At 35.1% G+C, this 15,618-nt stretch overlaps 1 protein-coding gene across 2 annotated transcripts in view; it reads right to left on the bottom strand.

Moving 5' to 3' along the window:
• Positions 1–7,153: 7,153 nt before the first annotated feature.
• LOC100868445 (uncharacterized) overlaps positions 7,154–15,618 on the bottom strand; it is an 80,050-nt gene continuing 71,585 nt past the window's right edge. Inside the window, exons 2-4 of one of the 2 annotated variants that reach the window (XM_003691484.4) lie at positions 14,324–14,587; positions 11,375–11,604; positions 7,154–9,087 (exon numbers count right to left, since the gene is read on the bottom strand). In XM_003691484.4, coding sequence (XP_003691532.1) covers positions 8,749–9,087; positions 11,375–11,604; positions 14,324–14,587 — 833 coding nt within the window. In that variant the 3' untranslated portion in view covers positions 7,154–8,748. The remainder of the gene's footprint in view (positions 9,088–11,374; positions 11,605–14,323; positions 14,588–15,618) is intronic. The other variant, XM_086917455.1, reaches the window with a different exon arrangement.

The following is a 15,618-nucleotide window of genomic DNA, read 5'->3' as shown; positions in this document are numbered from 1 at the left end:
TTTATCTTGAATTCTTTTTAAAGATAGAAATATAGATCGTTAGACATTCTGAAAATTGAATTCTATAAATATATTTCAGTTGATACGAAAATGTTTCAACGTATATTTTTCGATTTTATTTTAAAATTCTTTTTAAATTTTGAATTTTTATTCGGAATAATTTTCTTCTGTGCAATTCTGTTTTCTGTTCTGTTTCATTTATTATCGCAATTTTTACTTACTTTTATTTATTTAAAAAATTATTCGTATATAAACGTTGAAAGAATTTTACCCGTGAATCATCGGTTTAAAAGTTAATTAAACATCATAAAATTCGAGCACTTTTATATGTTTAAAAAATATTTCAATTTGTTTTAAAATTTTATATAAATTTTTAGTTTCCATCCATTAAAAACTTATCGATCTAATTTATATTTTCTTCTGTTATTCCTCTCAGAAATGTTTTAAAAATTCTTCTAAAAAAAAAGAAAAAACAGATCCTTTTCAAGATTATGTAATGTCAGATGGATTGAGAATATTTGGTTCAAATTCTACTTTACCGGTTGCCATTTCCAGTAAATCATCGATGAACGAAATAAAGAAATCAAGGATTGAGTTACAGTTTCTTTGGCTCCACTGACCTCTGATCCCGTTCACTTTGTACAGAGACAGGGGATCTGCAGAGAGATCCACGACTTCAATTTCTCAAGTCAATTTTACCAAATGTATCCGTTGAAATAACGGGTCGATTCTTTGAAGCTCGTTCAAATCATCGAAATTAAAAATCTTTAAAAAAATTAAAGAAATAGTAAAATTTAGATTGACTTCTATCCAAAATCAAACTTAAAAAATGGTAATTATACTTAAAACGAAGAAGAATCGCCATATTCAAAAATTCAAAAATCTGGATAAATTTTTGATCGATTCGGATAATTTGATCCGAAAATAAAATTAACAATCGAATCGACATCATCCTTCATAAAAAATTCTTATCAACGTCAATATCAATATCCCATCAAATTTCACTTGCAATAAAGAAAAAAGAATATTCGAAACTTTCATCTCGTAATGCCTCAGCATTTTCCTCCTGATCTCATTTTCCTTTTCAACCGGTACCCTCAACCGTACCTGGCAATTTTTCCAGCGTGACGTTAATAAATTACAGTGTCGCCCCCTCATCCCCCCCCTCCTCCCGCGTTATCTGCCACTTATTTACTTTCGCTGTACACCCTCAACTTAATGGGAATCAAGATGTCCCCGTTATCTCGCGTGTATCCATTCAACCAGGCCAGATCTCTCTCTTTCTCTCTCTCTCTCTCTCTCTTCCCTGGCAACGTGGCGCAAAGTCTTTTATGCAGTTCCAAGAGGGTGAGAAGGTGGCCGTGGGCGAATAAATCAAACGGCCCCCGGGACAAAACGTTTCCGTTTTGCAAGTTGAAATTAGTGGCCGTGCAAATTACGCACGCCCTCCGAAAATAATCGTATCCTGGAGACTTTATCAAAATTTATTCAAAATCGAGATTTCGATTTTCTTCGTCCATCTACGAAAACGGGGATGATAATTTGCTCTTGAAGTATTTATTGGCTTTGTGCCGATAACAAAGAAACGGGACTGAGGATCTCAGTCTTGTTTTATTCGAAGCGAGGATCAAAGACGAGATAAAAAAGTGAGATCACGAATTATTCTACGAATTAATACGATTTATCGATTTTTATCTTATCGCGGGGATACAAGAAAGAATAATATTTAATATTTCGCGAGTTTATTTAAAACGGGAAGGAACAGGTAATTTTTGTTATATTGGAACGAAGAATAATAATTTGAGGAATCATGAGATTGCATGTTTCCAAGACGAACAACACTTTGAAAATTTCCAATTCTCCTCCATCCTTAATGTAATCATTTTTCCACCCCTTCGATTTCTCCTTTCTCCAAATTACGTACTTGTAAAAAGTCCATTTACAAAGCCAAGAATTTCCTAAGAACCCCGCCACCGCCATTATTCAGATTATTCATCGAATCCAGATTGAATTCAGAGATTGCTCCACCTAAAACTACTTTTTTTTTTTTTTTTTCATCGATGAAAACGTTTCTTCGCATATCATTAAGCACACGATGCTCCCTTTCTTCACCGTATGGGAATAACGGGGCCACGTCACGAAGGAAGAAAGAAAACGTGACGTTTCGCAGGTAATTACCATCCGACGTCGGTGTAAATATTATACACACGCACATTGCGTATAAACGGCGGCGGCGTTAATTCCAAACGATTGCCCCTTCTGTTTCGTGACCAATGGAAATCCGGTCCCGATTGTTTTCCAAGTAAGTGCGTATTACTCGTGCATCATGCACGGGCGGGTTGCTCGCTCGAGCCTGCATCGAGTCTTCTTTCTTTTCTCTCGTGATACAAAAGAACACTCGACGAGGCTGTCTACCCGGAAACTAAAGGAAATCGCGGCGGGTTGAATGGACGTGTACACGATTTTTCTTTTTTCTTTTAATTATACACGCGTTCGATGCTCGATTAAAGTCTTTCTGGCTTCGAACTTGGTCGATTCCAGTTTTTCTTGACTTTTAAACTTTACGAATCTGGTCATTGCATTGCAAAGTGTTTTTCCTTATCGTGCTGTTATATTATTTTTTTTTTTTTTTAAGTTTTATTATCAGGAGACTGGAATAAAGTAAAAGGGTAGAATGTGTAGTAAAATTGAATAGGATTATTATAGAAATGAAATGGTTATCAAGTTTTGATTAATTTTTTTAGGAAGTAAATGATTTATTATTTTGTATTTCTAATACATGGCTGATGGTATATATTTATAAGATATAGGAAGGAAGAGAAAGATTTAATTTGAGGAAGAGGAAGAATTTTAAAATTTTGGAGGAAATGTGCATGTGGGAGAAAAAAAACTATTAATTTAAAGATTCAATCCGGTTCAGCCTGTGAAAAGAGCAATCTATAACGTCGGGTATAAAAATTTCCACGGAGAATTTTTATTAGAGCGTTTCAATATTGAAAACAAAAATAAAATGCTTGAAATTGACGTAGTACGAATGAAACAATCAGAAATTGTATTTTGTATTTTATATAAAGCGTGGAGGAAGAGAAGAAATTGCGTTGCGAAAAGGATTAACTTTGCAAGAAGAACAAAATGCAATATTGAATTTGAAATTCTCCCTCCCCCCCCCCAGAATTGTTACCAGAGGTGTTTCAATATTGGGAGAGGGGGAGGGAATAAAAGTAGGACAAAAAAAAAAAAGAATAAAATATTTAAAATTGATGGCCTGAATGCAATAGTTAGGAACAGCAGTTGAATTTTCCACGCCACGGGAATTCCGGTTTCCTCTGTTCAAACAAGTAATCCTTTGCATTTCGGGTGTATATATATATATATATATATGTACGTATGTTTTTGCACGTCCCCCTTTCTAATCTTGCTCGGCCTGAAATTTATTTTCGAAGGATTTATCTGTCTTCGACTAAGTAAACCCATTTGCATTTCAAATATCACCCTTGATTTGCTCCCTGTGGTTCCGCGTCTCTTCCCTTTTTTTGCTCCAAATTTATTTCAGCAAAAGTCCACGTACGTTGTTTCACTTAACTCTTTTTTTCATCGTTTTCATTCATTTGATGAAAGAAGAGCATTCTCAATTTCAATTAAAATTATTTTTAAATCGCAATCTTCTTGATCATGAATCGTGATGATCTGACGTACTTCATCAATCGCATATAACTGATTCTGTGATTATATCTATTATGCACAAGTAGCCATGCTTATGTTAATACAGCACTCGTAACATTTCCTGTCACGTGTATCTATTTAAATTTCCCGCCATATGTATAAAATAAAATATATTTCTATTGTAATTGTCACGCTTGTCAGATTACTAATTATTCAAGAATTCAAATGTATAACGCTCGTATATAAAGAGTTGTACGATCTTATTCGTTCAATACCTCAAAAATATGACAATTTTCTTATAATGTAAGAAAGCAACATGTTAAACCGTCGACAATCTCATCGAAAATTGTACGAAATATTTAATGCTCGAAAGAGTTTACGATCCGGTCATCTTCATCCAGTACTGAAAAAAAAAAGAAAAGAAAAGAAAAGAAAAGAAGAGTGTTCTGCTCTGCTCTGACATGAACAATTACGAACATTGTCTCTCGTACAGAAACGAAAACGGATGCGCGGGCGTAAGAGGAATCGGCACGGTTGCAAACGAGCACGAGCACACATCCTACCTTTACACGGAGAATAGTGGCGTTCTCTAGCTTTTGGCTTTCCAGCGTTGTCACAGTCATAAAACAATGCCGAGATAATAGCGGGTTTACCCGTGTGCCTTCGAGCGTCTTGAAGCTAACAACCTCGCGGCCATTTTTGAATCCAAGTTGATCTCATTTCTTTCTTTTTTTTTTTTCTCCCTCTCTCCCCTTACTTCTCTTTTTTGCCTCTCTCTCTCTCTCTCTCTCTCTCTCTTTCACAACCAACCTTGCTGCACATCATCTCGAAAGGGTTATCTGGAAAGGGTGGAAGGAGTATATAGGTCATTCCAGGTGAAACGAGCGAACTCATCGAACTCATTGGCGCACTGAAGAAACCGATCATTGAAACTGATATTCGAACGCTACTATTTCTAGAGCTGTTTCTTTTTTTTTTTTTTTTTTTCCTTTCTTTCTTTCTTTGTGGAACGAGATACGTAATATGAAGAGCGAGGTTTATTTGCAAGCTGATTGAAGAGTGTGATCGATATTTCGTGGCTAATTTTGTTGGATGGTTTATCGAAAAATGATTTAAACGGTTAGACGTTCGACATTGTTCAATTGAAGGTGGACTGGTTTCGTTCGGATAGATTTTACTGAAAATAACCGATACGAAGAGGATTTTGAAACGAAAGTTTTGCTGGAAATGAAAGATATTAAATTTGGGGTGAAACTTTAGAAAATCTATCTTGAGTTCGATGCGTCACTTGTCGATTCGAAGTGTTATTGTATTCCAAAAATTCCAATTGGATTAAATATTAGAGATTATTTATATATGCAGTACAATAATAATTCTTCGTAAGCTATATAAATTATGTAGCATAAAATAATCTTTCCATAGAAATTTAAATTGCTTCCTCATTCATCGCGACTGATATAATAGCGACGGAAATACCAATATAGGATACAAGATGAACAATGTTAGAATAACTGAAGCACCTTTTCAATCACAAAAGACCTTATTATCAACGTTTCAATATCTGCCAATCATATATAAGAGCTTCTTTCTATGCAATACGATACTTCAAAAAGGCCCTCCATAATTTTCAAACAGAATCGCAACTCTCACAAGAAAACTAAGAAGATAGTTACAAAATTTAAATTTATCTTCTCATCGAGATTTTATTACCAACATCTCAATATCTCTCGTCAATCAAAAATAAAATCACGTGTAAACTTTCGTTCTATTATCCAATTCTCAACGATTCCAAAGTTATAATTAACGACGAAACATCTTGTTAACCGATACATTTCACAATCAAAAATACCTATATACGATCCTAAATCGATCTTCAAACACATGCAACCCCCTACATGCGACAACCCTCGGGACATTATCAACGGTGAACCCAATCGATCAATCGAAACCATTGCTCCGTGTATCGTAAACGAACCACCCTAACAGAGGAGCCCAATTCTCTCTGTTAAGTGGCCAAGACGCGAATTCGAAATTGCAGTTTTCTCGTTAAAGGCGTTTTCAAATCATTGGAGAAAAAAAAAAAAAGAAAAGAAAAGAAAAGATGCCATTATCGATTTCGATGTCTCACGAAACGGAAGGGAACTCCTCGTCACGCGTTTCCCTATAGTGGAGGGTCTCTCTGGGTGTGTTCTTTCAGGCCAGCGATCCTTAATTAATCTGGAAATCGAATCTGAAAGGGGGAAGAGGAAGAGGCGAGTGAATTCTCGAGCCGATAAGTCGAAATACTGGAGGATGGATTAACCTGGTTGGGGAGGGAGGGGGTGCAGGAAATCCTTTGGCTGGGATTTAGATTTCCCGTTTTCCACTGTTTACCGGCCGCTAAATTGTTCTCCTTTCCTTTCACCGATCCCTAATCGCTTTTATTCCGGCCAACCTGTTATCACAATTCTTCCCCTATCTTCGCGTGAATCACTTTCGACTCGGTGGTAACGGAAATGAGGATGGACGGTGGAGGATGTGGAAGGAAGGAAGGAAGCACGGAATTGAGAATAGGAATTTAGAAGGAATTTAAGGGGTATTTGGAAAGTGGTGGGGAGAAGAAGGTTGCAGGGGCAATATCTTTAACGTGTTTTGAAGGAAGAAAGAAAGAAAGAAAGAAAGAAAGAAAGAATGGAGAGAATCGTGGAAGTGGAAATTAATTTTTTAAGGAAATTGATAGGGTAGTTTTTGCTGTGGTTGTGTATTTGAGATCTTGAAAAATAATGGAGAAAGAAATAGGGGGGGGAGAAGAATTTTATTGCTGAAACAGAAGAATAATCCTTTTCAAGGATTCAGACGAGAATTAGTTGATAGAGGAACGAATAAAAGAGAAGTTTTAAGACTAAAAATTATTTAAATATTAATTAAAATATTAAGAGAGTAATAAGAAAAGATTATATAATACTGTTTATTAATTTTAACGAAGCATAAATAGTTATCGTATTCTATTAAGTTAAATATAATTTTAAATATTAACAGCAAAGTCTAGCGTGACTTTATGCTTATGGGAAACGATAAGATTACGAAGCTTGCTAAGAACTCTATTTTATGTTTCCACAATCCGTGGTATAAGATGCAGATAACCATATTCCCCGTGTAAGTGTATTTAAACAGTTAAGTTAAACATTGAATGAATTAATGTTATGTAAAGGGTCCAAAGTCTGTGATGGTTATGATTGGAGGAATAGATAAGGGATTTACAGAAATAGCTGAAGCTGATAACCGATTATTTACACTGTGCATTACACGTTTCTCAATTTCACTTAGCTCAGTTAACAAACATGATAATAATGTAATATAATATGTATACATGTATATCAAATTTTATATTTTCAATTATTCATTAGTTTTGAAAGAAAAAGAAGAAGAAGAAAGTTATCGTTTTAGATATTAAAATCTTACCTGCATCGAGTAAAAAAAAAGAGGGATTGTGAGATGAAAAAAGACAGAATCATTATGCCTGACGTTTCTCTTTATTGTTTGAAATGTGTCGTAACGGTCAGATATGGATCATGTAAAATTACAATAAAACGTAAATATGACGAATCATTCGTGTATACATATACGTGTATGTATATATATATATATATTTATATATGTATATATTTATAAATTCTTGTACGCCACCAAAAAAGATCTCGTGAGACCACGAGGGGAAAAAAAAAACAAAAAAAAAAACAAAAAAAAAAAAAAAAAACTTAAATTATCCCGAACGAATTCATAAATATGAATCGCTTCCTCGCCCCATCGATTCAAATTTATGCCTTTCGTCTCTTCAAAATTCCAATCAATCCTCCCGACCATTCTTTTTTTCGTTTTTTAATACACACGTATATTCGAAAAACTATCGAGCCATCGCATAATCATCGTGATTGCGATCTCACCACCAATCCCCAAACAACTTTCCAACAACGAATTTCCTCCCCACCCCCTACTTTCACCGTGTTTATCCCCTACCCACCCCCTTTATTTTAATCTCTCCTCCCTTTAATTACACACCGTAAATCTAAATTCACATCATACACTATGTACAAGTGTCGCGTCTCGTCTCAACGACTCGCTTTTTTTTTTTTTCCTCGATTTTTAAATTATATTGCTATTAGCGTCTCTCTTCTCTTTATCCTCGAGGGATCATCGATACACCTTATAATTTATATTTCATATAAATTACGCACTTTTATTTTTCCGTATATACACACGTCCACGCGTGTATCGTCGGCGTATTCAACGAACGTGTCTTCTTCTGCGTGAGCAACGGAATTTTCACAATGGCAGTGAAGAAAAAAATTTCTTTTTCTTTTCTTTTTTTTTTTTTTTTTTTTTTTTGCGACTGATCACATTGCAGCCAGCATATTCGCAATACTCAGTTTAAAATAGCTACGAAATACGAATTGACGAAAGTTTTCCTCGATGAATATATAAAATGGAATGTTAAAGTAGCAGTAAAGTAGTAAAAATGAAACGCTTCGCAGTTTTTTTTTTTTCAGACTGATTATATATAGAAAACGATGCAAATCATGTATGAACTGTTAATACGAGAATATTTGATACGAGCAAAATTTACAGCGGTAGTGGAAAATTAAATGGACAAATTTAATCTGGACTTGAGATTAAATCGAACGATTCGCTGTGATCGAAGGGCTTGGTGGAAATTGGAATATCAATTACATTCGATCGTTTATTATTTAAGAACATGAATATCACATTCTTGCCTCTCCATACTCTCAGAAGAATAATATCGTAACGAATCTTATTTGTTCTCATGCAAAACGAGTACTTCTAGATTTCCAAATTTATATTAATTGTACGCAACCTATATGTACATTCAATTTCATCACTTAAATGGAGAGGCAAGAACCATAAATGTGCAATAAATATCACAAATATCATTCTTCAAATAATTAATACAATTCATACACGAAAAAAATTCATCCTTATCCCTTTCCACCAAGTCCCCTCTTCATCGTTCGACCAAGCAACGATACGGCGAAATGATCCCAACGCGAGCGAGCCTCGTCTGCGATTCTCGACGATTCTCCTGACCGGTTAAACGTGCAAAAGTGGCAAGATACCGTGATTGAACGATGATAAGATCGCTAAGCAGATCGAGATCGAGACGACGGGTTGGGGATCGATCGTGGAACCGGATCTGGGCGGTTCCTGGGCCAGTCGTTGATTGCTCGCGGCCAACGTCGCGGTTTCCACCCTCTCGAGCGGCCTGTCGCCCCTGATCCTCGGCAAGGTGGACTGACAGGCGAGAGTTAAAGTCCCTCCGGGGAAATGGTGTCGTTCCAATCGAAGAGTAAGGCCGAGACGCGTCGAGGACACGAGGCTGTCCTCCGTCGGGCTCGTGCTTGCCAATTCTCTGATCAACCCTTTGTTCACCTGTTGACGATAGAGAAGGCGAGAGTTAGCCGATCCCCCGAATTTCACGAGTGAAATTTCATGCTGGATTAGGGGGATGAATTGGGGGATCGAGATCGTGGATAATGGTTCTATAGTGTTCGAGTGTTGGCGATAATGTCTTGGGTGAATGAAGGAATAATTGGGGGATGGATTCGTTTTGGATATCGTTTTGGAAAGTGATGAAAGTGTTCTCGACGATCGACTTCTTTCTTGGAGAGAAAGATATTCTTCGATATAGATAGATAGTTGTATTGTGGTTAATTGTATTTCATCAAATTATATGGATCTCGTGAATAAGGATTGTTCGAAATAGAAGAATGAAGTGAATTTTAGGTATTAATGGGATTAAATTTAAACGTGAAGCGATGAACGTGCGATTAAGTAAGGAGTGTTCTATCTTTTCCTTTCATTACTCTTATTTATTATAAAGAAACATCGATGAGACAACAATATCTTATTTATCTATAATTTCTACGAATTTTTATCTTTATCTTTCCCGAACAAGAATTCAAAAAATTCATTCCAATTGTAACTCAAACTCAATCTTTCTATTTATGATTTACAAATAAAAAAAAAAAAAAAAACGTATGAAAACGAAAAATCGTTTCATAGTTACTCCAAGTAATGTTACTGCACCGAAGAGAAGAGAAAAAAGTTATTATACTGCTTGAAACGCCATCAAGATACCCAAGATCCTATCCAAGCATCTAAAATAACTTTCTCGGCTCGAGTGGTTGAGGTGAATTTAATAGGGTGGCATATTCGTCTGTTATTTTTAGGACGAAAACAGGAGCTGAGTGCACAGTAAGCAACTTTGAAAAAGTATTTTCGAGTATAAACTGACGGTTTTAATTTCTCCTACCTTTCACCACCTACCTATGAATAAGTTCTTCTGAAGAGTCTGAATAAAGCGAGCGAGTAGTGGCGAGAACACTAAACGAGCACCTTTTAAACGATTCCTATAATTTTATATCTTTAGCCGGCGTTGAATTTGCAATTCAAAATCTCTCGTCATTTTCCAAGAACTTCCACTTTCCGATTCTCTTTCCAAACTTTCGTTGTTTCGATTCGCCTCCGCTCGGCCAATTTTCAAAATCATGAAACGATGAAATTTTCAAGAGTCTTGATTGAAATTTAAATTTTTTTCTTTTTTTTTTTTTTTTTTTTTTCAAGATTTCGATCAAGTTTCTTTATAATTTGATGTATATCTATCGTCGAATTGGATACGTTTTAAAGAAAATGTATTCTTCCAATTATCTTCTCAAGAATTGAAGATTATTTTTCTATTATCTTTGCAAAATAATTTAATAATAATAAAACTGTAAGATAATATTTAAAGCAATCCAATATTCGATTATTTTCCCACGAAAAACAATTTCAGAAGAACGAATAACTTTTCATCTTCATGAAAAAAAAATTAATGTATTATTTTTTGTCGAAACAAGGCAACATTCAATTCAGAAATAACATACACACACACACATTCTCCATTGTTTTTCACTCGATACAATTTAATATTCATTATCGTTTTCGATTTAAAATAATTCCATCTGAATAAACACCGTTTTTATTACAACGATAAAAATTCTACAATTTCATGAAACAATAAATCTTTAATCCAAATATATAGAAGACTTAACACATATATTATGGAAATTATCTTCGGACAAAAAAATAATATTTTAATGAAAAGAGAAGATAGAAAATAATGGAATAAATTTAATCATTCCATTTTTTCATTTTTAAACGAATTCACGCAATAAAAAGACGTATGAGCAAAACAAAAATTCATACTACATCACAAGAAATAAATGAACTATCTTCAATTGGTTTTTCAAAGAGTATGAGGAACGATTTAAATAATTTTATTACAATTATGATCGTTAAAAAATATTCAATTCCTAACTTATGACTCGATTCGACTTCGATTTACAATGAAAACACATACGAGATAACAATTCACATCACAAATCATTAGATTCATAACTTGGAAATTACGTTTAAACGCGACAACAAACTGACTTTTCGAAAAGATCCACTAGCTTTCTCGAGACATTGGATCCAAACGGCGGATGGATGAAAAGGCACGCGAGGGAACGGGTATCACGAGACTCTAAAAAAAAAAAAAACCAAGTCTCGCCCTGAGCATGGGTCGCGTTTTTTGCGACGGCGGCTACAATCAGGAATTCTAAAGTTGGCGAAATGTCTCTCCAGGCTCTAATAGCCGTACGCCCTCTCTCATAAAACTGTTTCATTCCTCCCTCACCTCTTTCCCGTTGAGGATGAAGACGAGCCGGGCTGGAGGGTAGCTGGCCGCCGAGCTGCATTCCACTTCGAGCGTCTCGCCCGCCTCGTAAGAGGGTCGAAGGCCACGGAGGGTGGGTCGCTCCTTGGGGGGGATGGCCACGCTCATGTTCGCCTCGCCGAAGATCGTGAGGAAATTCGGCCCCTCCGAGGACACCTCGCACCCGTACAACCCCACAAGGTTCACCTTCACTGTCGCGTGGAAATTGTTTCGAATTATTTTTCCAAGAAATCGATCCGCTTCGATTTTTATTTTATTTTATTTTTTCGATTTAATCCTTGGATCCAGTAATTATAAATACTTTTCTATGAGAAATAGTAATATTATTATAGGTTGTGGATTAGTGAATTGGATAGTAATGAATTCGAATAATTGTATATTTAGGTATTCTTTGTTTTAATTTAAATTAATGTATTCATAGGCACAGTTGTTATTAGATATATTTAAAGAAACAAAGAAAAGAATAGAATATAACGTGTACAGTATGACGACATGGTTTATTATTTAATAAGTAGAAGAAGAATTGAAATAAATTTTTATCAGTGATTAAAGTCGACTTGATTAACGTGTACGTTTAATGAAACGTTTAAATTGGAAAAAGAATATATTCCCATTTTTTTTTATCCCTGTTAATAAGATCTTAATCCACTGAATAATAGTTGGAGAAGGTATTTAAATAAGTAAATTGAATGAAATTTACTGTTATTACATCCGGTTATATAATAATAACTTCGTTATCATCAAAATTAAATTCTTTCTCGATGTTATAATATTTCCAGTTTAAATTTTTATTATACCTTTAAGTATAATATTTCCTTTAGAATTTCTACTAAAACTTAATAACTCATTAAGCAATTATGATTATAAATTAATTTCAATCTATTTCAACCCCCTTTAGAACTTATTCCAAAACATTTTCGATATTTTATAATAACACTTTAAAAATATTTTTTTAATACCTTGAAAAAAGAATCGTGCAATAATATTGATCCTTTAAAAAATTAACGCATTTCACTCTTCATATTTTCTCTTTTACACCCTCATCCAATTTTTCCCCGTTCGAACAAAAATTTACTCGCTCTTACCAATCCTCAAATTCGCACACACAATATCTGGGCGAAATGAATCGCTCTTCAACCATTCTTCATTCAGCATGAATCTCCAAAAAAAACCTTCTATTCAAATAAAGTTGCCGCAAGACAAAGTCTGCTCTTTCACCAATATACTCTAATTCCTTCTGAAAAAAATTTTCAGAATCGTCGCAACGGTTCTAACGAAGAGTTTAAACACGAATTCGCGATTCTTCTCGCGAGATTTCGATTTAAAAAGCGTATAAATGGTTTCTCGATCTCTAGATTTAGCAAAAGAGGTGAAAAAAATTAATTATTTCTAATTACTATTATTAATTTAATGATTCTTGATAAATGAAAAAAATATCATTCGAAATAATTTATTACTTAAAAATTGAAGTTCTATATATTAAGCACGTATTTATTCTAATTACGTTATCTGCAGTTATTGTGATTCTCAACTATCTTTCTTTTAAATTCTTAGAATAAATTGATTTTCGAGAATCGATGAATATTCACCAACAATGCAATCATCTCACAGGATACAATAATCCTTAAAACGTTATAATTAATTAAAAATCCTTTTCTTTTAACCAAACAAAAAAACTTTCATTTATAGAAACTTCTTCGATTCAAAATTGCCCCTCAAAAAATTGATTAAATGCCATTCCTACATTATATAAAGAATCACAATCGAATTGAAATGAAAACGATAGAGACTTATTCTCTCCTTTGAAATCTTATTTCAAAGATCATCGTTAATGAATTAACGAAGTCAGATCGGTTATTTTTAGAAGCCTCGAAGATTAGAAACTTTACGAAAGATGTGAAAGAGGAAAATAACCCTGGATCCCTGTGGAACAGTGAAAAATGGGTGAGAATAGAAATTTAATAGGGGCCCCGTTCACAAGAAGGAAAGTTCGTTGGTTATTTAAACGAAATTTCTGCCAGCCCGTTAACTTTCATCGTTCTCTCGGTTCAAGTTGGGAAAATCTCGCGGAGTTGCTGTTTTGATTTTAATTTGAAATTGGGAAAAAATCTGTAAGGAATTCTCTCTCTTTTGTTTTTTTTTTTTTTTTTACAAATTCTTTATATTTTTTATCTTTGTTGCGGTATTCTTCTTGGGAGAAAGTTGAAATTAGATAGATTAAGGTGAAGAAAGAACGAAGAAGATAAAATTCAATCATTGTCAAACGCGTAGAATTTAAGTTAATAAATTTATTATATAATTAATGCATAAATTTATGTAGTGTAGTTGGATGCAGAGACTTCTTTAGAAACCGTGATATTTAAGGAAATGGCATTTTGAAAGAAAAGATGTATCATGAGGGTATTACTAAAGAAATATAATTCTGAAACTTCAAAAACGTGTCAATAATGAAAAAATAATTACAAAATCCTGCATATGTTACTTCAGAACTAATATTAAACACATCTCAAAAAACACACAGTCTCCAGACACCTGATCCCCTTAATTCTCATTAATAATTTATCAAGCATATTGAACCGCAAATTGCACACCTCTCACCTTTCTCGCAGCATTTGAAAATAAAATTCTCCCTCTCTATGGACAGTTTGCTATCGTTCTCAACGTGATGTCCATTTGCAAAGAAAAAAAGGAAAGAAACAAACTCGTGAAAGCTTCACTCTGAGAAAGCACGATCCACACGATTTACGATTCGATCCTCGCGCACGATTCACCCTCCCCCGATCTCGAAGCGGCGCGAAACCTTCTCCAAGACGTCGCGATATCGCAGGCAAAACACCATCCACGTCGTGCACGCACGACCAGCTATCGCTTAAATTGTGTAAAGAGAGGGAATCGAGGATCTGTACAAACCTCTCCGATTGTTCGCCTGTCCCAACAGCGTCACTTGTTTGCTATCGCTCCTGTTCACGTCCACGTACACCCCTTCCAGCTGGAAATCACGACCGGGCGGCCTCGAGCCGGGCATAAACCTGAAGAACTCCGCGCCATCCTTGTACCACTTCACCGAGTACAATTCCTCCCCGTCCAGATCGTACTCGCATCTGAGCGCCACCTTTTCCCATCTCGGGTCAGCTATACTCGGCACGTCTATCCTCACCAGATGGATGGACGAGCCTGGAAAAGAAGATTTGTACAGTTTTTTTGGAATTGGAAAGTAGAGGCGAAATTTTTGAAATTTGGGAAAATTTGTTGTACAGAGCCAGTATTTTTTTTGGAATCGGAAGAATTAGAGAAGTAGAGAGAGAGAGAGAGAGAGAAGAAGAATTTGGAAATAAGAGTAAATTTAGATTTAGAAGTAAAAGGGGAGATATTAGTGATGGAAGATAAATCTTAGAATCCAGAATTTTATGACTCCAGTCTCATTTCATTTTTTTTTTTTTTTTTTTGACACCGATGTCAGGAATATTATTCGAACAAAAATTTAGTCCACGCAAAGTTACGACAAGTTTAAATCACGCTTTTAAACCTGACATCAATTTTCTCAAAACTTATTATTACTGATGCACTCAATTAACCCTTTGTTTAAATCACGTTCTTCCTCCACACTTCAAACGATTCAAAATTCCTCCAATTCATGAATTTCTGCAAAAACGTTACCTTGAATACACACTGTTTCCAGATATATATACAAAAAGAAGAAGAAGGAAAAAAAAAAAAGATCATCGCACGACAAAGAATATTCAAAACAAGCGAAAAGTCTTCTCGTTTAACGAACGACAGCGTGAAAAATACGACAGAATTTGTCCAGTTGGCCTGTCGCGTAAACAAGCGTCGAAAAAATTTACAGAGAAAGCTAGTCGAACTCCATTTGCCGGTCGACTGGATGTGGGAAAAAAAAAAAAATAGCAATTATTGGTGTAATGGGTAGGTGTTGAAAAAAAAAGAGAGAGAGAGAGAAACCTCGAATCCCTACAAGGGAGTAATTTCCTCTCCCTCCCACCCCTTTTCATTCTCTCACTGCCAAACGAGTGTTTTTTAACACAGTCGCATTAATTTGTTTATCGCCGCTTCGCCGAGCAAGCGTGGCAAATAGCCGGGCTAATTAAAAATATCCGATCCGGCCGGGTATAATTATCGTCCTCGAAAATGCGATCGAACATTTTTCGAGTGGTTGTACGCCGTAAAACGGCAACATTTTCGCATGT

The sequence above is a fragment of the Apis florea genome, unplaced genomic scaffold (assembly GCF_048593485.1).
Source record: "Apis florea isolate Af1SG1 unplaced genomic scaffold, ASM4859348v1 contig_2201_pilon, whole genome shotgun sequence".
Taxonomy (NCBI): Eukaryota; Metazoa; Arthropoda; class Insecta; order Hymenoptera; family Apidae; genus Apis; species Apis florea.
This window is presented reverse-complemented; position numbering and strand designations above follow the sequence as displayed.